This window comes from Coccinella septempunctata, chromosome 5 (genome assembly GCF_907165205.1).
Source record: "Coccinella septempunctata chromosome 5, icCocSept1.1, whole genome shotgun sequence".
NCBI lineage: Eukaryota > Metazoa > Arthropoda > Insecta > Coleoptera > Coccinellidae > Coccinella > Coccinella septempunctata.
The window spans coordinates 2,169,937-2,194,711 of record NC_058193.1 but is presented as its reverse complement, the minus strand read 5'-3'; the positions used below and the strand labels follow the sequence as shown (position 1 = coordinate 2,194,711).

The 24,775-nt window shown below is 36.7% G+C and overlaps 1 protein-coding gene across 5 annotated transcripts in view; it reads right to left on the bottom strand.

Moving 5' to 3' along the window:
* The window catches only part of LOC123313505 (rho GTPase-activating protein 100F), a 142,805-nt gene that overhangs the window by 31,167 nt on the left and 86,863 nt on the right, over window positions 1-24,775 (bottom strand). For all 5 annotated transcript variants that reach the window (XM_044898415.1, XM_044898416.1, XM_044898417.1 and 2 more), the window contains 7 exons: window positions 21,580-21,837; window positions 17,568-17,806; window positions 12,972-13,325; window positions 9,069-9,266; window positions 6,624-6,806; window positions 4,158-4,280; window positions 3,727-3,836 (listed from right to left, as the gene is read on the bottom strand). In XM_044898415.1, the coding sequence (XP_044754350.1) occupies window positions 3,727-3,836; window positions 4,158-4,280; window positions 6,624-6,806; window positions 9,069-9,266; window positions 12,972-13,325; window positions 17,568-17,806; window positions 21,580-21,837 (1,465 nt within the window). The remainder of the gene's footprint in view (window positions 1-3,726; window positions 3,837-4,157; window positions 4,281-6,623; window positions 6,807-9,068; window positions 9,267-12,971; window positions 13,326-17,567; window positions 17,807-21,579; window positions 21,838-24,775) is intronic.

Below are 24,775 nucleotides of genomic sequence, written 5' to 3'. Positions count from 1 at the left end.
TAGTATGATAAAAATGTAAAAACTGTCCGGGGATAGATGGGAATAACTTTCGTGGACTAAGAAAACTATAACATGTGTATCATAGAAAAATATTTTTTATATCTACGAGTTTATGATACAGATATGAGTGATATGTTTTATGACCAAAATAAAACTTCGCAATACCTGAAATATTTGAATATTCCCATCAAATATTCCCACTCTACAAAAAGCGATTTTCATATCGGATAATGCAGAGATAACCATGAGCCTTTCGGTGTTTTCAGTAGCAGAAGTTAAGCTTTTGATCAAACTCATTTCGGCGTTGTGCATTCTATTTTGGACACATCGAGATGGGAGCAAATATATATGCTTGTTCCGTAGAGTGATATAAGCAAAAGAAATCATGAACTGCTCAATTGTGAAACAAATCCTAACCGAGTCACCAATGAATCCATTAAATGATTGAAACCTCTTGTAGTAATCAAAAGCAAATTGTGTGCTTTTTTGTTGTAACATAACTATACTAGTCAATATGTTCGATACTGAATCGAATTTTCTTTGTTTGTTCCCTTTGTTAAACAACTAGCATTACTCGCAGGTCTTGAATCAAAATAACGACTCGGATTTATCCATTTTAGACCTGCTCCCCGCGTATAGTCCGATGACATCGCTTGATGACGAAATCTCAATGTCGGAAATAATAAGTGTGATAAAAATTATGAAAAATGATGAGTCACCAGGTCTAGACGGCATTCCAGTGGAGGTATTCAAAGCCCTGGATGAAGACATTGTCAATAATGTCCTAGCACTATTCCGCAAGATCTGGGAACAAGGAGATGTGCCACAAGACTTCAGAGACGCTCTAGTTATCAACCTCTATAAGAAGAAAGGCGATACGTCAAATTGCAACAAATACAGGGGCATATCGTTGCTCAGCGTGGCCGGCAAAATTCTCTCGAAGATTATGGCTTATCGTCTGATTCCACTCTTAGAAAAGATTTTACCTGAATCCCAGTGCGGCTTTCGACCAAATTGAGGTACGGTGGACCTTATTTTCACACTGCGACTGCTGCAAGAGAAGGCCTGTGAACAACAATCAATGATCTATACAGCCTACATCGATTAAAGTAAGGCCTTCGACTCGGTGAATCGGAGAGCGCTATGGAAAATTATGGCCCGCCTTGTAGTACCCGAGAAATTCTTAGCAATGTGTAAAAGCCTTCATACCAACAACACCGCTAGAATACAGCATAATAGCTCTACAACCGATCATTTCTTAACCAACTCTGGAATAAAACAAGGCTGCGTGTTAACGCCTTTACTGTTCAATATTTTCGCCATAGCTGTCTCGATAATAGCTGACATGAGTATGCCTGTAAGAGGTGTTGGAATAAGATTCAGATTTGATGGAGGCCTATTTAACCTGAAGCGCCTCAGAGCAAAAACCCATAGAAAGTTTATCACGGAACTTCAATATGCAGACGACTGCGCACTTATCGCTAGCAGCCCAGAGGATCTACAAATAATGCTAGACTCCTATAAACATATATATGAAGCTTTAGGCCTTAGACTCAATGTCGACAAAACCAAAATCCTGGTAAGTCCCCCAGAAAGCCTTCAAACACATATCAGCCTGGAAAATGAAACCCTAGAACAGGTCGAGCAATTCAAATACTTGGGAAGCTTCATAAATACTAGGGCTAACCTAGACACGGAAATACACAACCGTATCAATTCGGCATCACGGGCATTCTGGAAGCTAAAGGACAGAGTATTTCAAAATCACGACCTCAATCTGAAGACCAAGACAGCTGTTTACAAAGCAGTCGCTGGACGCCCTTCAGGCGACATATTAAACAGCTTGAACAAACGCAACAACGTTATCTAAGACAGATAATGCACATCAGATGGTTCCACAAAGTTTCGAATGCAGAAGTCTTGCAGCGCGCGAGTTGTACAACAATTGAGACTCGAGTAACGAGAGCCCTACTCAGATGGAGCGGCCACATTCTGAGGATGCAAGACACAAGACTCCCCAAAATAGCTCTGTATGGCGAATTGTCAGAGGGAGCCCGGAAACCAGGAGGTCAGTATAAGCGGTTTAAGGATACACTACATCAATCCCTAAAATCAATTAATGCCAATCATAACTGGGAATAACTAGCGTTAGACAGGTCACAGTGGAGATCTATGGTGCACAGTCATAATAGAGAGAAGGATACAGCGGCGGCCAGATCTGGTTGGTGACTATCCATGCCCGGAGTGTGGAAGGATCTGTAGGTTACGGTTGGGTCTCTTCAGTCACAGGAGGGCATACAGTCGCAAGTAGCCCTAGGAAATTAGGGTTTGATAGCACCGATTTTTTATTTTTTTTCAATCATTTTGTAGGTTTATTCTCGGTAACGGGGTAGAGCAATGAAAAAATGAATGACTACCATGTTGAAACTTTGAATCCTTGCTTTCCCGACCCTCCCTCTATTCTCAACACACTTTGGTTTCTGCATCGATAACGCGCACGTTATGATGGGCAATTTTTTAAGGCAAAAACTGACATTGTGAGAAAGATAGTAAGTGAACGAGAAAGTTTGGTTCGTGGCGTCCTAAATCATTGGTGTCGAGATGGATATACCTAACGAAAAGTCAGGGACACCAAATACAATTAAATGGTTTGTATATTGTTCTGCACTGGAGTATTCGGGGCTGGCAACACATGTTCACTATCGCTGGGCCGCTGTCGAAGTATCTAAGGCAAAAATATTTGCAATCGAAAGATGTGTGGACATGAACCCAGTAAGAAACAATCAGAAATGTGACACATCGATACATTCGGACTCTCAGGCGACGATCAAACCACTGAGCACTCATATGTATAATCGATTCTAAGATGTTATGCGAGTGCCGAAGAAAACTGAAAGAAGAAGAAGATTAACTAAGTATCTTTTGTTTAGTTTCCCGGAAATTAAGATGTTTACACATTACACACATCAAAGGAAAAATGAACGAACTTATTTCATTGGTTTGTTCGTTCATTTTTCCTTTGATGTGTGTAATGTGTGTAATGTTGTGTAGTTGATGTTCGAGAATTAATTATGATCACTCTGTATATTCCAGAGATGACATTTTCTTTTATATGTAGGAGTAGCCAACTTGTCTACTCGGAAAAATTCTGTCTGTATCGTTGGCGTAACTAGTTTCTTCATTAATTGCTATTTCAAAAACTCAATATTCTCGATTCTTCGCCATTATCTCGTAAAGGGTGATTCTAAGGTATAAAGTAATCTGAAGAAACTCATCATAACTTGAGCTTGCCATTCCATTTTTGAGGTCAAATATAGGGTGGTACATTTAAAAACGTGCAACTTTGGTCTATATCTTTGTTTTCGAACACCCTGTATATATGACAATAATTTTAAATTGTGCTTTGGGACATCCTACACACACCACAAGAGAAGATTTTCAAAATATCTTCATTTACTCCCTCAAAATAAGCGTCTGCGATGGGACACCCGGTATAAGCCTGGCGGAAGAGCAGGTAGACAGTTCAGTACAGTATAGTTCAAAGTGCAAGCGACGGACTAGTGTAAATAAATGCGAGTGTGAATAAATAGTAGTGACATAGTTATTTCGTTAGTTATAAATGTTAGTATAAGTGTGAATAAATAATTTTCATGGCGAAAAGAAGGACACGTCCTTCTGTACTAATGCAACATGAAATGGAAAATGAATAATTTTTGTTTTACACACCCCTGTCTCTTCGAATTGAGGGCATTTCTGGAGCGGAGAGGGTACCATCAGCATCATCTTGTAAGACAGTAGATGCTGTCCTGTCACCAAATCTTTTGTTCATGGCCAACCTGAATAGAAAAAGTATAATTAATTTAAATTTTAGATTGATCCATATCACACTCAAATTCATGAAGAAAACACTATAGAAATATTCTCTACGCTATTTATATTTATAATCATCGGAAAAAAAAAGCTAAAATTAGTCCATGTGCTTACATTTACTGCTTTCAGGAATGTCAATTATAATTAAATGGTACATTAAAAATTTAAGTTCTCTATCAAACGGTCCCTATTCTCATATGCTTAGATCCAGTAATGACAAAGAAGATATCTTTTTTGTTTCGATGTGAGGAAACCCACAGATGAATTAAATGTTTCAAATCACTCACCTTGAAGATCCTCTTGAATCTCTTGGAAGAGAATTGAATTTGGTTGTCATGTCAACTGGTGGCATAGTATTTTGACGGCCTAAGGTAGGTATAGTACTGTGGGGAACATTCGAAGATTGATTCCTGAAATGATTGAAATGGAGACATACTATATAGTACCATGAGGCATAAAAATAAAAACTAACTAATTATATATAAATACACAATATTATTTCTTTATGAGCATACAAAATTTCTTAGTTCTCTCGAGATGGATGCGATACCATATTATCGTCCATTCGTGAAATCATGATGGGAGCTCCTATTAGACCAAGAGCTTGTGAACCCTCCGAGTAATGATATTCCTGGAAGGTTGGAAATTTGTACACTTATGATTTATAGCCGTTTATAGTATGTCAAAGGCCATAACCATGACCTGACCCGCACGTCATCAGTCCCATTATTTTTCAAATTGTAAAATAAATAGAGTGTATAAACTTGTTTCTGAAAGCTCAAAAATTTGATAGGATGTATTTCATTTATTGTAAATCTTGAAAAAAACATTGATATGTTGTATACCCACTTTATTTTTTTGTATTTCAGTGTGATTCAATAAACTTTTTTAGGCTATAGTATATTTTTGTTTTTTTTCATAAACGCGTACTGAAAAATTGCGATACAAAGCAAATTTGAACTTGGTTGGGACTGTAACGCAGTAAACAATGTCTCAAGAATGGCTACGTATCAATAATACAATAGTTACTACATCTGAACACCTGCTTGTGCTGAGGTATGAGTATATTTACTCAAACGTAAAAATGAATGGGTACTCGCAAAAATTGTCCAGAACTCTTCAGAACTTTGTAGATAAAATGAAATTAGAGAGAACATAACAAGAAAATAGTTCAGGAGCATCCACGCTTTTTCACATTTGAGTAACATTCAAAGCACAGAACACACCCATCTTGACTTACTTTATGATTCAAAGTTTGTATGTGAGGGTTTTCGAGGTTGAAAATTGTGGTGCTTTCATTACAAATCGGAAATTCAAAACGATTTCAAGATGGCCGACGAGTTTTTTGATTCAAGTGCGATTCAGTTCAAGGTTCAAGATTGGTGTGTACGGAATTTTGCGGTTATAAATTATAATTTATTCATGAAAGATGTCAGCTCTAACATGATAGGCAGGTACAAATCCTAATAATTCGAAATTTTGCACATGTAGTAGCACCCGAATTTGGGCAACATATATTGAGAGTCTCTCTATTCAACTGTGAATTTTGAATATACAATATAGAGAGACTATCTCAGATAGCAAGATTCAGTGGTCAATGATTCCCACGGTATTCCGCAATCAATAGTAGCGCCTACTACATGATAATGTATGGTGTCTGAATTCTGAAACCAGGATCAGCAGAGTATTTGAATTACTTATTATCAAAATGTATATAATTGATATTTTGTATTTGTAATCATTTAATTCTTACAAATTTATTTTGTAATTAGTATTTTTTATTACCTAACGCGGAGGTAATTTGTAGTAAATTAGTATTTCAAATACTCATGCCCAAGTGCGGCTCGTCAAAGCAGGCAATGAAATCTAAACCTTCTCATACAGCTGAGCACAAAAACCACAATGTACAAACATTTCGAAACCTATCATAATATTTTCATATTGATGACAGATTGTCTCTGATTGATGAATTCAGAACACCTGGACGCTATACTGCAAATAATGTGTGTTGCATAATATAAGGCTACTCTGCATTTGATTCTGCTGACAGTGTAATAATTCACGTGTACAGTTAACTCTATAAAATTATAGATTTAGTTAACTCTATAATCTATGGTTCTCATAAGCTAGCAAAGTAAGAATTCGTCAGAGTGACCAGGAATCTGAGGTTACAACGGAGGCTGAGTTTGAATTTAACGTCTTCGTTGTAAACTCTAATTTTCAAAACTTTGTGATTTTGTTGTCAGGGGATGTAACTGGATCGAGTATATAATGGATAATATCCTTAAACGAATTTCGATATTGTTCGATGATAAGAAGTGTTCAAATCCATTTTTCATGCAGAAGATCTTGCCTCAAAGTACGAAAAATTTGTTGTGAAATTTACGCTTAACGACCCCCAATTTTAAATGCACCTGATTAAAAACTTTTATAGTATGTTTCCAGAAGAAATGAAATATGAGGGTCGTACCTTTAAAAGCAGTAGGTCCGTCGAGAAACACTTTATAGTGTTAGATATTTGGATCTAAGGAGAATTATTGACTTCTAATGCTGGGACACATCAAAATACCTACACTTAATAATTAATGGGAAATGAAAATTGAAAGATAATTCGTAGTTTATTTATGATCCTTATATGTAAAAATCTTGGGCGCTCGACCTAAATAGTTTTGAGATCTTCAGAGCTAATCCAGGAAGATTGTTTTTTTAATTTTTGTTAATTATAGGTAGTTCCTTTGTTGAATCGTGCTTACCTATTGTAATAATAATAACTGCTTCTACCCCCTGTCGTTGCTTCCGTGTCACTGGAGTAATCAAGACTGCCCCTATTCCTTCTGCTCAGAGTTCCAGCACCAGCGTATTGCGAGGAAGAAGTATACTTAGACTGGCCTATTTGTGCAGCTACAGCTGCCTGATCAACATATCTCTGGTTGTACCTAATTGATTAAACATTTTAAAGTGAATTATTTGGAAGTATGCACGAAAACAAATTTATGAGTTTTTCAATAAACAGCCTAATGAATTAATCTCGAAACAGAGCACCCGTTTGAAGCGTAACTAAATTTTATAGGAATTTAGATTATAAGCCGTTTTTCATACTTCAAGTATTTTTAAATACTTTTCCTGATGACAAATAGAACATGTGAATTGCCGGCTTCCTTTCATCAGATCAAACGTATTAATCGTATTTCGCATTTAGACATTGGAAGGGTTTAAAGAATTCAATTTACTCAAAACTATATTTCTCCATATACGACCATTAGCTAAAAGCACGGCTTAGTTACTGACTTAGGTACTTTCGGTATTCTACGAAACCCATTATACATGATGATTATACATGATGTCTTTGAAAAAAATCAATTGAAAAAAAGACACACGCTTGAATTTTTATTCCAATCACACAAGTGAGTGCCAAAAGAGGTATTATTTTATTATTAAAACACTTTATGATAGAGCTCATTTGATTTAGTCTACACCAGAAATTAGAAATAATGAAATTGACTTCATTGAAAAATTTCTCAGGGATAAGCAAAACCCGACAGATTTTATAGAGAAAACAATATTAAATTCAGAGATAAAAATGTCTAACCGAAATCATCATTTCAGAAAAATTGAGAAGAGTCGGTTCCATATTCAACATAAGAAGTGTTTTTAAAACACAAAATAATCTGTACTTACAAAACTAAACCATTGAATGAAAAACGAAAATCAAAAAATTTTATTTACAACATTCCTTCTATTTGTGGTAAATCTTATACAGGTGAAACATTTGGACCTCTAGAAAAAAGAAAACGTGAACATAAAAATAACATCAAAATAGAGAAATTGATAGATCACAGATTGCCGATCATGTGTGTTCTAATACAGGAGACCACATGATGGATTCGATTAACACTAAAATAACAAAACTGGATCATTATGAATGACAAATTAAGAAGTCCACTTATATTTTGTTGAATCGAAATGAGATTTTAGCCAATTATTCAGTAAAAATAAATCGTATTCGGATTAATTTACTGAGGAAAGAACTGACATCCGGTGAGTTTAAAATTAAATGAATCAGCGCTTTCGTGTATTAACAAATTAATACCTATTGAGAAACTATAATTCAAAAGATTTAAGAATTCTTCTGATGAAGGAGTCTGATATAGACTTCGAAACGTTAGGAAGTTATGATTTTAAAGTTCCATTTTTCGTTCATTGTCAGGCAACAACTTTTTTTATCTGATTTTCTCCTAACAATGATAAATTAGTGCAAGAATGTAGGAGCAAATCACATATTTCAATTTTTTAATTGATTTTGTTTCAGAGACTGGGATTGAAAACCATAAAGAGTTTCAGAAGATGCAGAGCCCTTCCAGATTGAATTTCAATCGATGGCTGTTACTAAGTTAAAAAAAAAATTATAATAAAGACCAACCTTATTTTTTGACAGCGAATCACTACCTAAAGTTCTCCGCAACTATTCGTATACATCCTCTATATTCAGCTACTTTTTTCAATTAGTAGTAGGTATTAGACACACAAGGAATCATTACTTCAATTTGATTTTGCAATAGTTTTGCAATAGTTTTACATGAAGAAGCAACATTTCAACCAAGAAACTAATAATTTGATGGCTAGAGATCGACGAAAGGAGATATCCACTAGTCTGCTTGTGGTAACTAGTTACAAAAAACTCCAACTTTGTGGATTAACTATAGCGTATATCTATAGCGGATGGTGCAAAGTAGACTGTACCGACCCCAAATGGTGAGTTTATGCAGAATTTCTATAGAAGAGCGCGTTCACGTGAACGTCGTCTTCCAATTACATTGGTTCATTTGGTTTTACATAGTTCCTAGGTAATCTGCGTAAACCCTTCATAAATCCTATGTTCGTCCTTCTCTCGATTCAAAATGTGAGATATCATAATGTCATTGGTGTCATAATGACTCTGACACTTGACTGTTATTCGGACGTCAGAATGACGTCAACTTCGAGGTCAATATGACGTCGACTTCGAGGTCAATATGACGTCGGACAAGACCTATGAAATACGTCATTATGAGGTACGCTAAATGACCGGGGGAAGTACGTTAAGAAGTATGCGACGATACTCCATGCAGTGCCACTAAATCGTAGGACATGATCCGATGCAATTTTGTATCGTATTGTGTGGTGAATTATGTATTTTGATTCATAGTTAATTTACACACCTGCTCAAGGTTGAACCTGATTTCAAACTGGATCTGAGGAATGTATGACGTCCTGCTTGCGATATACTCGAATAATCTGAGTACTCAGTTTGCGGTAGATGCTGATCTGATCCGGATCTTGGCATTATTCTCCTGGTACCAGTACCACTCTGTTGAACGTAATAGTGCGATGAAGATGTATTCTGTTGTGATGAAAGGCTGGAAAAAAAAACAGATTATTATTATTATTAGGAATACAAGAAGAGAAGAGGCCGTAGCCTTTAAATCTCAGAAAACAATATAAAGCAATGTGTGACTGCAGCAAAAAAGATTTACAATTAGGGTGTATAAATGATTTTTAATCTTTTCTGAAGTAAACGTCACATGGTTCAGACTATCACGCAGTCGTTCTGCCTTAATTCGCGGCAGTTGACCATCTAGAGGCTCAACTGTAAAGGAGCTTGTGAAAGAGTCATCCAAAACTTCAGCCGAATCGTTGTCTGTAGAGCACAGGGAACCATCAGGTTTCCGCAGGAACGTATGAACTTGTACAGTTTTTTACAGTTTCCAGAGTTTACGAATTACGATAGATTTCTCAAACTCACGACGTGAGGATCTAAGTGCTGATATCAGGTGTTTAGAGAAATTTCGACGAGCTTGGTAATCTTCTGGGGCTCTTGATCTTTTGTATCTCTTCCAAAGTCTTTTTTGTGATGTATGACTGTATGAGTGACATTATTTCGGCATTTATCGATAGATTGAGTGCGTTTTTACGACGCAATTTGCTGCGGAATTAAATATTTTTAAAATATTATGTGGCCCTTCTACGCCTTCGTACGAATATTTTAAATTCGTAGAAAAACAGCATTTTTCTGATAATTTCATAATTTTAATATGAATTAGAATTAGGTACATTTCTTTTATATTTGGCGAAAATTTGCTGCCTCCAAACCCTTGCTGATACTTTTGCTCAAATCAAATCAAAACAAATTTATTCTACAAATTATTACATACAAATGGTTACAATAATAGTCATATAATAGAATAGCAAAAGGAAAAAAAGTAACAAGAAATATCTAGCTGATTATGAATTTTTACTACCCGAAATCATCTAACATGAATTCCTCAATCGAGTAGTAACATTTAGACGTCAAAAGAAACCTGAAACGTTTTTTGATACCGTTCGTCCGTTTTATTTCTTCCGGAAGTTCATTATATAATTTGATTGCTAAGTAATTAGTAGCTTTCTGAGTTCTCCTTATTCTGTGGTACGGTATACACAGATCTTGTCTGTGACGTGTGGCATACTGATGAAATTCACCACTTTCGATGTATTTATGTTTATTTTTATGAACATCCAGCAGGCAAGCATAAGATGTCTAAAACTCTGGTGTATTCACTGATTCGATATTGTTTTTAATTTCGTGGGGATATCGGACCAGTTTCGTTTTTCCCACTGTAGGACAGAGCATTGTCAATTGATATTTGAAAATAATTAGAATACTTTCCTACGACTAAAGAATATGTTGTATTTATAAGCGATTATTTTGGTGTGTGAAAATGTATTAGTTTCGAGAAAGGGGTGTAGAACATTCATTTATTCAACATGTCGTTCAGTAAGTTCAGGTTTCTGTATGGACAATCAAGAACTACAGCTAATAATTCGGTGTTGTTGGAATTTGAGGCAGAAAAAATCAGATGAAAGAACATTCGGGAATCATATAGCTAAGTTTTATGGAAACTTCAGCAATGTTTCAAAGAAACTGTATTGAAAATACGTAATGTGAATTGGGAGCATGTATTGAGAATCAGAAATTGATAAATCTATTCGAGTTTGTTCTTCAAATATTCTTTCTGAATAGATATAGTGAAAATTACCTTTCTATCAACCGACTATATTGGATATTTGACCAATCAATTGTGTTTTATTAAAATCATATTGAATTACCCCCCTCACGAATTCAAGTTGTCAAACGGAAATTATCTTGAAGAAGAACAGTAAATACTCCTTTGAACCCTTATTCGGTAGTGTTGAAATGTTGACAAATTTGTTTTTACAACGAAAATTGAACTGTAAATCACAAATATTCCTTACCAGCTGATAAAATGGGCCAGTTCATATTTTGCACTCTTTGATCGATATTCGATATCGATATTCGATATCAACGCAAAACAAAATAAAACGAGAGAGTATCTTGGATTTCCTTTGATAGAACAAGGATAAAACGAAGCAAATGACATGGTGGCGCCGCCACGAAACTGATCCCATCCCGATTTTCTGAAATGTTGATGCTTGCAAAAAGTGACAAGTGCACACACCAGTGTTTTAGACATCTTAGGCAAGCATAAATGAATTGGGAGTAAAAAGTCAGAATGTTGTTCATTCCTGCAAGTGTTCTTATTGCTCTGTTCTGTTTCAAGAAAACAGTTTTGGATTCGGGTGCATCTCCCCAAAGAGGATGCCATAGGCCATAGCGTTGTGGAAAAGAGCATAGTAGGTGTCCAAGAGAACTTTTTCGGCAGTTAATCTTTTCAGTCTGTTCAAGAGGAATATTATTGATGAAAATTTCTAGGTAAGATTCTCTATGTGAATATAAAATTTAAAATTCTCTTGAATCTGTACACCAAGAAACTTCGCACTTTTGATGTTATCTGTTCTAATCCTTGATGCTATTCTCAGAATTTTCGTTTTTTCAACATTTAGATGAAGACCATTTGAGTCGAACCATGATTCTGCTTCTTTGAGGGACCTCTCCGTGGTCGTACTTACTGAGTGTTTTGAGATATTCAGGAACGAAGTGTCATCAGCATAGTTACAAACACAGTCACAAGTTACAGTCCCTGGCCATATTATTAGACGCATTGATTCGATGCAAAATCTCAATATTGAATTATTAAATTGAATGTATATGTTACATATACTTAATCTGTAAATGGTTTTCACATATAATATATCATATTCAATAGAAAATATTGATTTTTTGATGATTAAACATGAAATTCTAATATTTTACTGAGCCACCCTGTGTAGCTATGAGAGCTTCATACTTCAATGCAGAATTGTTCGGTTTGCTGCATTCGAGGATAATGATTTCATATGTGGATTATCGAAATAACGTCCGAACCTGCAGAATGCAAGACGTCCACTGAAAGACATAGTACTGATTCATACTTAAGTACTAATACTACAACATCAAAAATAAATGCCAAATAGAACAATTTAAGGAGAGTCGTAGATAAAACTGACATTCTGTGGAAATGAAATTCAAATATTCTGCTTTTTCCTCGGGCAATACCAGTAAATATAAAAAAAAATCCTCAGTGCGTCTAATAAACTGGCCAGGGACTGTATGTTGTTTGGAAGGTCATTAATGTATATGATGAAAAGTAATGGTCCCAGTATTGACCCCTGAGGTACTCCCTTACATATCTCCATCCAGGTTGTTCTTCTCTCCTTGCCTATTTTTCCATGAGCCGAGGGGCTACGAATTCACTTAAGGTAGCTGAACATAAGAGTGCCAAAGTGCACTTCGGCATGGAAGCTTAGCAGATGGCGTTCTCTGTTACCATTCATAATGAAATTCAAGTCTATCACGGAATTTTGAATTGGCAAAATTTCTTGCAAGCTGCAAACTACCTCTTTAGCAAGGCATTTCGTGCCGGCTATGAATGATGCTAATGCTTATGTTTTGATTAGTTACATGTTTAATTCATTTGAATATTGTATCCGAAGTTTATTGTGAATGGTAAATTTCGTGCCAACTTTCATGCCGAAGTGCACTTCGGTCCGCGTATTTATTACGAATGCAGCTTTATTTATAAAAAATTACAAACATCGTCCACAGTTTATAAGGGTAAGCATGAAATGTTCTGGTGTATTGACAAAATAGAATACTGTGTGACTTCGTATCAAAATAATCTCACCGTGGTGGTAAAGGCTGTCCTCCAGCACTCATTCTTCTTGGAGGCATTCCAAATGAATGAACTTTCTCGGCTAAGCTTTCCAAAGTATTAGGATAATTCCTTTCATACGGCTGGAAATGCTGTACGTTACTCTTTGGTTGTTCAGTTATGACAGGAGGAGGAGGCTGATATCCCCAACTGGATCCACCGGTATCAGGAGGCCGTGAGTTATAATAGAGGTCAAGGCCGTTGGTATCTTGTGCGCCCCCTGTTCCATGCCTAGATGGATCCATGGATTGTAGACCCAACCCAAGTCTAGAACGGGATTCGCTCATCTCTCTGCCGTCACCTGTATGGCGTTGGTGCATTGATTCTCTGGAAAAAAAATTATTGAGAGAAAAATATTTAAGATATCAACATGTTATACATATTAACGTAATCGAAAAAACCTTTACTATTATAGGGTTGAAATAACTGAGTTGCAAATAGCAAGCAAATTCTCATGTTTACTAAATTATCAAAAATTATTCGACTATTGAAAACCAATCATTTTTCATTTTTAAATTAATTGAATTGATCAACAATCCTCAGTATGAAATTGCTGCGATATCATCATTTCAGAAATCAAAGACTTCGTTTTGGTCAATCAATCAGTTGAATACTGAAAGAGCAGAAAGCAAAAAATTAAATTTCATATACATACATAATTATGTATGGTGTGTTTCAAATTAATTTGTATAAACCATGTGAGCGTGATGACACCAACACCTAAAATCTTAAACGAAAAGGTGGTTGATTGGTTTTGAAAGTAAATCGATGGTCTTTTCAAAAATGCCGTACGATTGACCTTTTTTGTTAGTACTTCCGAAAAATCGAAAAAAGCAGAGTACAAAAGTGTTGGAATGATGGAATAAGATACGTTTCGAAAAACTTCAACTTTTAACTATCTTGACATTCTATGCGTACTCTTACTTTCAATAATTCTAAATCTCAAGACGCACCGACTTTAAATGTCCCCTAAAAAATCAAGATTTCAAGTCAGCGTGTTGGTCATTTAATTGGCCCTCATCTTTCTTGAGAAATTCTCATTTCTCTTGAGAATAAACCATTGCCTCACTGGATGAAAGTAATGAGGTGGAGCTCCATCTAGTTGGAAGTTAATGAATGCGGAGAAATTCAAGTTGAAGTTTTCCAAAACGTAAAGGCCGAATTTTAAAATAGGTTACATTTTTCTCCACAAAATAATGGACAACATTTTGAAAATCTTTTATAGTAAAGAATTTTTCGTTATTTTCATTATTTGCAACTCTTGTTTTTATAACTATTCTACTCTTTTTCTTTATTTTTCGGATGTACTAACAAAAAAGGGCATATGTATGGCATTTTTGAAAAAGCAATCGGATTACTTAAAATTAAGTGTCACTCGACTCTCCTTCCTTTTCCATAAGATTTTGGGGGTTGCTGTCATCATGTTCACAAGGTTGATAAAAATTTATTGGAACCAACCGTACCTGTAAAATATCGGTCTATCTCCCAAAGTTTGCCTTTTTTTGCATTTTTTCCAATTTTCGATCGTGACCGAGATATTAAACGTGGTACCTTTTCAAATTGACAATCTGTATGTAATAGAAGAGCTATCAGCGAGTCCCATGAGTAAATCGATAAACGAAAACGGTGAATAGAGGTCATCGTGCTTAGTTCAAAGAAACCTCATGAAAAAGACAAGGTGAACTTATTATTGATTTTTCCATTTTTCGTAATTCCAATGCATACTATACGCAATTCTCTTGAATTCGGATTATTAGCGTATTAATTATATTTAGATTCGACGGTTCAATCAGATCAATATACAGGGTGTCCGGGAAGTAACTGTACATACTCATAGATACCAGAGTTAGAGTTGGACTAGCTGATTACGGATTGACTATAAAAAATTAATTTCTGGATTTCCCTAGAAAGCTACAAGGTGATTTTCCAACTTCATGGAAATACTTAGATCATCATAAAATCCAAACTTTTTGACGGATATTATTGAAACTTAGGAGGTTATTGACACATGCTAAGGTTGAGTTAGAAAGATATCAATTATTCCATTATTCCAGGACCGGACTCATTTATCTTCATTCAAAGTGTTCAGGGTGAAAAAACACTTTGTATTTCGAATTACAAATAATTGATTCGCTTAGAAAGAAGCTAAATTATGCTTCCATTTTTGGTATCGCTCAAAGTTGTCTCATCAACAATTATTTTTTTATGAATTTCTTAATTTGGATAAAGTTCGAAAATTGCAATTTATTTACCTGAACAGGACATCTTATGCAGGTCGAAAATAAATAATAAATTTTCTTAAAAAAGTCTCTGAAGGTGAAGAATAATAATTTGTTGATATACTGGGTGGCCACCCCAGACGCGGATTTCACTTTGAGGAAGTAAATGAAGGTATTTTGAGAAAATAAAATTGGTGATGTGTATAGGGTATACAGAAGCATATTTCAAAACTATTCTTATGTATACCGGGTGTTCGACAACAATGATATATACCAAAGTTACACTTCCTCCAATGAAAAAACCTCTAAATGAATTCAGAATTGGTATGGCAAGTTCAAATAATCATGAGTTTATGATTTTCAGTTTGGGGGAATATTACGAAATCTCTAACTAGATTCAAAGATCAAGCTCAAAAATGCACAGAAATGAAATTTCCCTCAAGATAAAATATGAATTTCTATAACATATTAACATTAACTATTAACATATTATATGATAAATTTCAAACATTTTGACAACTGAAATTTGAGATTGTTGTTTGTTGCTTGTGTTTTGATTATTATAAAATAGTGAAATTATCAAAATGGCCAATTTCACTAATAGAGAATATGCTCACATGATGTTCGTGTATGGTAAATGTGAGGGAAATAGTCGAGCTGCTGTGAGAGAGTATCGTCTGACATTTCCGACGCGTAGAATTCCCAATCACCAAACATTTTCTGTAGTATTTAGTTGTATAGCGCAATATGGTAGAGTGCCAGATAGAAAGAAGGATCGCCAATGAAATCTAGAAAGTTGTGATGAAGTACTCCAATTAATTCAAGAACAACCTTCAACTAGTATAAGGAGAGTAAGTGCACAATTACATTTGCCGAAGCATAATTAAGGTGCATAGAATAATCAGAGAGGAAAATGTGTACCCGTACCACATACAACAGGTACAACGATTGGAACCTGGCGATAATGTCTTAAGACTGAATTTTGCACATTGGATAGCAAATCACAGTCAATTTGTACAGAACAATATTCAGTGATGAGGCTCAATTCACCAGAGATGGTGTGTTCAATATTCATAACTCGCACATGTGGGCCGAAACTAATCCACAAAGTAGACTGAAAAATTCACAACAAAAATTTTCAGTAAATGTTTGATGTGCTGTGATAAACAAACATTTGATAGGGCCTCATTTTCTTGACGGTCGCCTTACAAGTGCGATTCATCTAGATTTCTTACAAAATATTTTACCCGGCATGCTACAAGGAATAAATATTAGAGGAATTTATTTCCAGCATGATGAAGCTGGACCTCATTTCGGCTTGGAAGTGAGAAGGTACCTCGATAATACCCACCCAAATAGGTGGATAGGTCGAGGAGGACCTATTCCATGTCCTCCTCGATCTCCAGATTTCAACCCGATAGATTATTTGTTATGGGGAAGGATATGGTTCAGGAGGCTGTATCTAATTTGAAAATTCGGCAAGAGAAATGTATACAAGCTAATAGTTTTCATTTCGAACCACTTTTGAAATATCGTTGACTCAGCAATTCATTCGTTCCTATTTTTATTTTTATTAGGTACTCTTTACTGTATTTTAGTTTTATTCATTTGTTATTGTTTCCTTATTGGAGTGCTTATTGAAGCTCTGAACTTTTTTGTGAATTTTCTACTAATACTTTCGCATTTTATATTCAAACATGAGATTTTCAGTTCTCTTCATGGTGAAAAATTAAATTTTTCGAACTTTATCCAAATTCAAAAATTCGTAAAAAAATAATTGTTGGTGTGACAACTTTGAGTGATACCAAAAATTGAAGCATGATTTAGCTTCTTCCTAAAAAGCGAATCAATTATTTGTAATTCGAAATACAAAGTGTTTTTTTTTTACCCTGAACACTTTAAATGAAGATTAATGAGTCCGGCCCTGGAATAATAAAATAATTTATATCTGTCTGACTTGACCTTAGCATGTGTCAATAACCTCCCAAGTTTCAATAATATCCGTCAATAAGTTTGGATTTTATGATGTTAAATATTTCCATGAAGTTCGAAAATCACCTTGTAGCATTCTAGGGAAATCCGAAATCAGCTGGTCCAACTCTATCTCTGGTAAGAGTATAAACAGTTATTCCCTGGACACCCTGTATAACATATCATAATTTTCCCACTCATCGGTAAAACTCATTAGATTTCCGAAATAGTAATTTTCCTAACAAGTGTTGAAGGTGATACTTTTCCGCAAGAGACTGCTGTTATGCGGAAAAGGCACTTTCCACATACTTAGGAACAAAATTTTCTCCACAGCAATCAAATAATATATCAGGCAACAGATGAAATAAAAAAACTATACCTGTGACTAAGATCAGTATCATCACCTTCGTCTTCCCTTAAATCTCTTTTGATAACCACTACTGGTGGAGGCTTATGTTCAGACCGGGGCTGAACGGAAGGGGAGCCTTGACCCTTCGTGCCTTTTCTCTGTCTCGTTGCAAGAACCAGTCTTCTTGGAATTGACATAATAATTACCACATCATCCAAACTCATTCGTGTGACATCCACTAGATTCACAGCCAAAATTTCATCCCCAACCTGTAGAACGATATATAATCTGATCAATATTCAAACTTATATCTACTTGGTGACAGAAAAAAAACCTTGCAAGTAGAATTACAGGATGACACATTTTGAAAGATCCACTAAATACTCCTTGGTGCAAAAAATTTTTCAAACGAAAGTTTCTAAGTTTTCATGCTCATATCGAATGAAGATATTAAATCTGATTTTGGAGCTCATTCAGGCTCATTTTGGGATCAAATAAATTCTTTGAATCGGAATCTGAAATATGGAATGCTCAGCTATCTACTATTTCTTTGAGTGCAATCTGGCATTTTTTCCGATCAATTATCGAGATAAGTTAGGAGACAATTGTCACACAATTATGCAGTGGTGAGTTCAAAATTCGGCATGCGGTGTTAGCGCGGCGTCAATTCGTGCGTGTGGTTGGAAAGACATTCTCAAAACAAACTAGTTTTCTTTTTGAATATGTTCATACATAACGAATGATTCTATGACAATTAACTTTGAAGTACTTTATCATGACCATCTTGAGTATGGAACACTCCAGAAAATCTTCAGAAATTAATAAAATCTCCAGAAATTTTTCATGGAAACCACGAAAGAGACAAAATGTTTTAATTTTGTCACGAACATTTGAAACATTTTCCTATCCAGGCTGTTTGCAAAGAGTTAATTCGGCGGATCTTAAAATGGACGACACTGTAAACTTATAATGCGCATTCCCTGTAGTACAGGATGGGCAAAATTCGTTGTCTACTGAAGGGATCTCGAAAACTATAGCAGCTAGAAGGCAACGGACGACACATTCTCCAGCTCTTTTTTCTTGACTATTCCAAAACTGAAAACCAAGACCCAGCTTGAAGTTCATTTTCGTTATGAACGAAAATTGGGAAATTGTCATTTTCAATGAAACTGAATAACTCGCTTATTTGAACTCAGGCCCGCCGCTAGCTGCCTGAGCGCCCGCGTGCAAATACTGTTATGCCGCCCCCAATTCGGGGGGGGGGGGGGGTAGTGGCAAGTTTTAGCGAGGAACCTGATCTGATCTTGAGTGAAAAGGGCGGGGGGGTTTAGATCATTTCCATTCGAAAATTTAGTGTGAAAAACTCTTTCGTGAGGGGGTTAATTACCCCCAGTATCCCCCCCCGTAAATATTCCCCTGCGCTAAATATGCTGAGTCTCCTCTACAAAGGTCTCCTCATTATGGCGGGAAAAAAATAAAAAACCTATTGAATTATTGTTATATATATATTGAAGTTTTACGCCATAACTGGATCTAGGCGCTCTCAGTATTTCGCCGGGGGGGCACCCCCTCTCTCTAAGGGGGATGGGGAGACCTTGCCGCCCCCAATGTTGAACGGAGTTGGAGAAATTTCAAAGCAGTTGGCAAAGTTTCGATCGCATATGGCAAAATTTCTATGTTTCTATGACAGTTGGCAAAATTTTAAAGTATTTGGAGTTGGACAACCGCCCCCCCTTTTTTCTTTCTCCCCCCCCCCCCCTGCTCACCACGTTGTTTGTCCCCTACAAAACAAATTTCAATTTCACTGGATTTGCCGCCCTTGTTCCGGGCACGCCTTGCACGCCCGTTTACGGCGGGCCTGTTTGAACTCGTATTCGAAATCCGTTGTTACATTCTGCAGGCACTTTTTTATGAGGAATTCGAATATGATATTAATAATTTTGATTTTTGATCCAGTCTTTTTCGAGATACGACAGGGATTTCTGATTCTTTTTCCTGCTTTTCGATTCACTGTTGAATTTTCAGTAGACTGGCGTAACCATAGCGACCATTTAAAATGCTTTATGGTTCGTGAACTCAACATAAGTCTAAGTGAACTCAACCTTGTGTGATAGGAATCACCGACTGTCGAATAATTATTTCTTTTATATTTCGTTATCGAGATCGATATCTTTTAAAAGATATAATAATCGTCTGATTATTAAAGGAGAAAATTTATTCAATTGTAATGATCTCCAGTTTTCTGAAAAAAATTGGAGTTCATTTCAGTGCATTCCTTTCATTTTACATTTCCGCCTTTGAAAATATTTATAATTCTCAAATATTCAGTACATTCATTCCGATAGGCAGAGTAAATGTGAAAAACCGTTTATCTGTGTTTAACGTTGTTTTTCTTGCATGTCGTTGAAGATTTCGACGTTTTTCTGATGTTGATATGCGATGAACCGCACGTTTTTCATTCTTGTCGCATTCTGGAATTTTCAGATTTTTAACGTGTGGGGGGATTTGCCTATAAAAGCAGATTTTCCCCCGCGACGGCCTCTTTTACTTTTTACTCTTTTACTTCAGGCTCTTTACTTTGACTCTTTTACTCTTTAGTCACTTTTACGCCCCGTACTCTCTTTTCTCTGCGATTCGACTTTAATTGTGTTCACGACGAGCCGTTCAACGATTTTAGAAATAATTTTGTGTTGCGAAGTTAGTGCTCTTAGGAATTAATTTTTAGTTTTCGTTTGTTTTCCGCGAGTGCCTGAAATAAAGGAGGTAGGTCCGCGTCTTTACCGTTCAGTTTCTTAATTAGACCTACACCGGTTACTTCTTTGACACTGCTCTACTGTATCGCTTCCTGTTATATTTCATCGTACTTTACCCAGTTTCGCGAGTCTCACTTTTCCCTTCGCTATCAGTCATGGTGCGTAGGCCCTTGGGGTACTGAAGGGAAAGTCCCGTCAACCCCCCTGTTCGCGTTCCGCGTCATAAGTGTTGAATCCGAAATCTCTTCTTCTCTATCAGTCATGGCGCGTAAGCCCTTGGGGTAGAGAATAAGAGATACCTCTCGTCGTCAGTGAAATCCCGTAGTTGCGCTAAAAATAGACCTTTTCTTCGCTATCAGTCATGGAGCGTTAGTCCTTGGGGTAGCGAGTAAAAGTCTCGAGTAGATCCGCCCTGGTTGTGTTTCTTTCATTTCTGGAGAAATACAATTAATTACATCCCGATACCGTATAGCAAGTCATTTCACTTCGCGAGGTCATCCTTAGTATACATTTCGTCCGTTCTGGTTGGCGCATTTTATTGAACAACCTTTGATTTTCCCGTTATAAACTTTACAAAGTGCTCGTGATCGGATAGAATTTCCAGAATGTATGTTTACTGATCGATTCGCTCATATTTCATACCTACGCATATTTCTGTTCTTTATATAATCAGTTTCCGAAGGTGTGAATAAACTGGTACATCATTTGATTTTGACTACTTCGTTATCGCTACCACCCTAGATAACAGCGAACTCTGTCTCCGACTAGCAGCTATTCTGGTAGGTTTGCTATTCTTCCTAGTGAAAAGAGTAGCTGGCGCTCGAGATAAGTTTTCTCCGAGGAAACCACGTTACACAATTATATTTTTCTATTTATGAGAGAAACTTGAAGAGTCAGTAATATAAATAAAATACGATAGCTACCTATAATTATAATCTTTGTAAAAGTAAGATGATGAAAATTAGATACTTCTGTCAAAAAATTCAATAGTATCATATTCGAATTCCTCATAAAAAAGTGCCTGTAGAATGTAACAACGGAATTCGAATATGAGTTCAAACAGCTCCATTGAAAATGACAATTCCTCAATTTTCGTTCATAACTCAAAATCTATGAACTTCAAGCTGGATCTGTTTTCAGATTTTGAATAGTCAGGAAAAAAGAACTAGAGAATCTGTCATCCGTTTTCTTCTAGCTGCTGTAGTTATCGAGATCCCTTCAGTGGACAACGAATTTTGTCCACCCTGTACACTTTATATACATATTTTATATTCAGAATCATATCTTACCTTAAGGCAACCACTATTGTATACAGCTGACTCCAACGCTATTCTAGATATGAAAACACCATCATTTCTATCGATTCCATTTCCTTCCCTTATATATAAACCGAGGGTTTGTCCTGGTCGCTTAACTATTTCTACGAACTGTACAGTATGTTTGGCATCCTGCATGGTCATAAAGCGTTTTGTTGCATCTGCTGCAGTCCTTCCCAGCACTCTCGGATCCAAAATACGAACGATCATCTCACCCCGACGTTCCACGTGCTGAAAAAAAGGAAATATCAAGACATTTCACATAAAACATGAATGAGCGTTTTTGGAAGCTTGAAAAAATTATTTCATAAACAACTGTTCCGATTGGATAATATGCGAATTATCACTGATGATGAAAAACGTGAAGATGCAGTGTTATTACGCTGTATGATGAGGGCTGAAATAGGGTTCCATAAAAGATGATAGTTGAAAATTTCAACACGCATTCGTCGATTGAATTTTTCGATGAATAACTACTGCGAATCCATGCTTCAGGAAAACGAAATCAATCACTACTGGTCGAGATGATGGAATTCATGGTGCTGGCGATTGGCAGTGCGGAGGAGGTAATTGTTTACTGCGTGGATTTGAGCAAGGCGTTCGACTGTGTTGATCATGAGAAGCTCTTGTACAAATTGAATATTGGCATCAGAGGTACAACACTAGACTTTCTGAAAACATATTTAGCAAATCATCAAACATGTTGTTGATCTGGGTGGAAAAAGGTCTAATATGAGGGGGATCAGTTCGGGTGTGCCTCAGGGGTCGGTATCTACATCTACAAACGTGGCCGCAGATGAAGAGATATTTCGTTTTTGAATAAAGCAAAAGATAGGAAACTACTCCAAGAAACTCGGGTAAATACCTCGCCCCTAAGAATGTTTTATTCGCTCATATTTTTATGGTGTTTTTTATATTTGTGCCATAAAAAATCTTTTTAGTTTTGATAAAAATAATAGATTTTTATGCTCAGACAGTATACGATTGCCTGAATGCCTCTGCTCAATAGGATATTAGAGACCAATATCGCTGAGGAACACACTCAGTCAACCGCCTACGCGGAGTCGCGGACGTACAAAACTTCCCGATAATAACATACAATATGCCATCTATGAATCCAGAACCTGCAGCCTGAAAGTCGATCCTCACAGTTTTCCACCATCCTTCGTCGAAAACTTGTCGTCAGTTCCCGATCTACTATAATTTTCAGTTAAACTGATAGTGCACTACAATAGGTGGGGAGCCGACGATGCTAAATGGGGATTTACTCGAGCGTCGTGGAGACCTAGTGGATTTTGAAGATTAGATGGTAGAAAGAAAAAAAGGTTGTATGATGTATGCACTTTCAGCTGTGGGGAAAGCTTCTGCAGGATCTCAAAGATGTGAAAAAAATCGTCAGGTGTACATACTCGAGCGTGTTAGATTACGATACCGTATATGCCCTACAATTCTCTGATAATGAATTCATGCTTATCTGACAGTTTGCGTGGTGGGACTAGCCGTACGGAAGAGTTGAAAATATTTAAAAAAAATTCCAGCGTGTCAGATTTTTGGAGGATATAATAATAATAATGATAATAATACAGAGAAAAATAAGGACGATGCTGACTAAACACAATAAACATCACCCCAAAAGCTCAATAGAACGGACCGAGCTGCCACGACATCTTGGGGGTAGAGGAATTGTTGATTTGTCCAACCGTATGTCCTAGGAAATTGAAGGACTTCGGAAATATTTCCTGAGCAAGGCTGCTTCATCAGAACACCATCGAGTAGTTTGTGATGCTGATAGTTCTACACCGTTAAAGCTACAACAGGATCACTTGGAAACCGTCGAACACTCTGCAGAAAGTAAAATGCAGAAACTGATTGGCAAACCTTTGCATGGAAGGCGCCAGAACGAGGTCAACCATGATTACGTCGACATATCTGCGTCGACTGGTTGACTTCCGGAAGGTTGTTTCCTGAGACAGAGGACTTCATGCTTGCCATACAGGATCAGGTGATTCCAACAAGAAATTACATGAAATATATCGCCAAGGATGCCTCAGTGGTGGACGATAGCTGTCGTTATGGCTGTGCGACACATGAAACTATCCAGAACATCACCGGGGGATGTCAGAAGTTCGCGGGCACGGATTACAAAAATAGACAAGATGCTGTTGCCAAGATTCTTCATCAAGAATTGGCACTAAAACACCAACTTCTAAGTTCGAAAAAGGTTCCTTATTACAATTACCATCCGGATGCTGTATTGGAAAATGAACATCACAAGCTCTACTGGGATCGCACGGTTCTCACAGACCGGAAAATATCCCACAATAGACCAGACCTCATATTGCTCAATAAGGATGAGGACAGAGCACTATTCATCGACGTGGCAATTCCAAATAATAACAATCTTCTAGATAGGCACAGTGAAAAAATTTCAAAATACAGAGATCTCGAGGAACAAACCAGAAAACAGTAGAAGCTGAAAGATATCAAGACCAACCCTATTGTCATTTCATCTACAGGCCTGATACCGAAGAATTTACTAGAGAACTTGAGGAAACTTTAGTTGGACGAAAATATCTATAGTCATGCAGAAGGCGGTACTGCTCGGAACGGCGAGAACTGTACGCAAGTACATGGGTAATGCAGAGGAACACCGTCTGCTCCGACAGGAAGTGCGGGACCCGACCACCACCACGAGCCCGAAAACCTGGAAAGGGCTCCAACAGAGCTTAATCCTTTCGATATCTGAGATATCTGGGATAAGTGAATTTTCCCCTGGAGAGGAGTGTGAAAGCCGCAAGGCTAAGGTCATATGATTTTCAAAACTAATTCCGAAAATTTACGTCAGTGGATTGGAATCCACCAAAACTCGAATTTGGGAGATCTGAACCCGCTTCTGAATACGACTTCATGTTTTGTGTTATATTTTCGTGTCATTACTTATGTTATTGACTGTTAACCGTTTTTTGTGAGTGATACGCAATCTTCGATGTACTGAAAGTGTGTCCTGGGTGCGCCACTACGAAAGGCCGTGACGCCTAGATCGAATTTCGACGAGAATCAAGAATATCTCGGCAAATATAACAGCACCAAACTTTTTTCTGAGGATAAATTTGCAAAAAATATTCTTGCTAAAACGATGAAAAACGAGACCACAATTGTCGTCACTGTC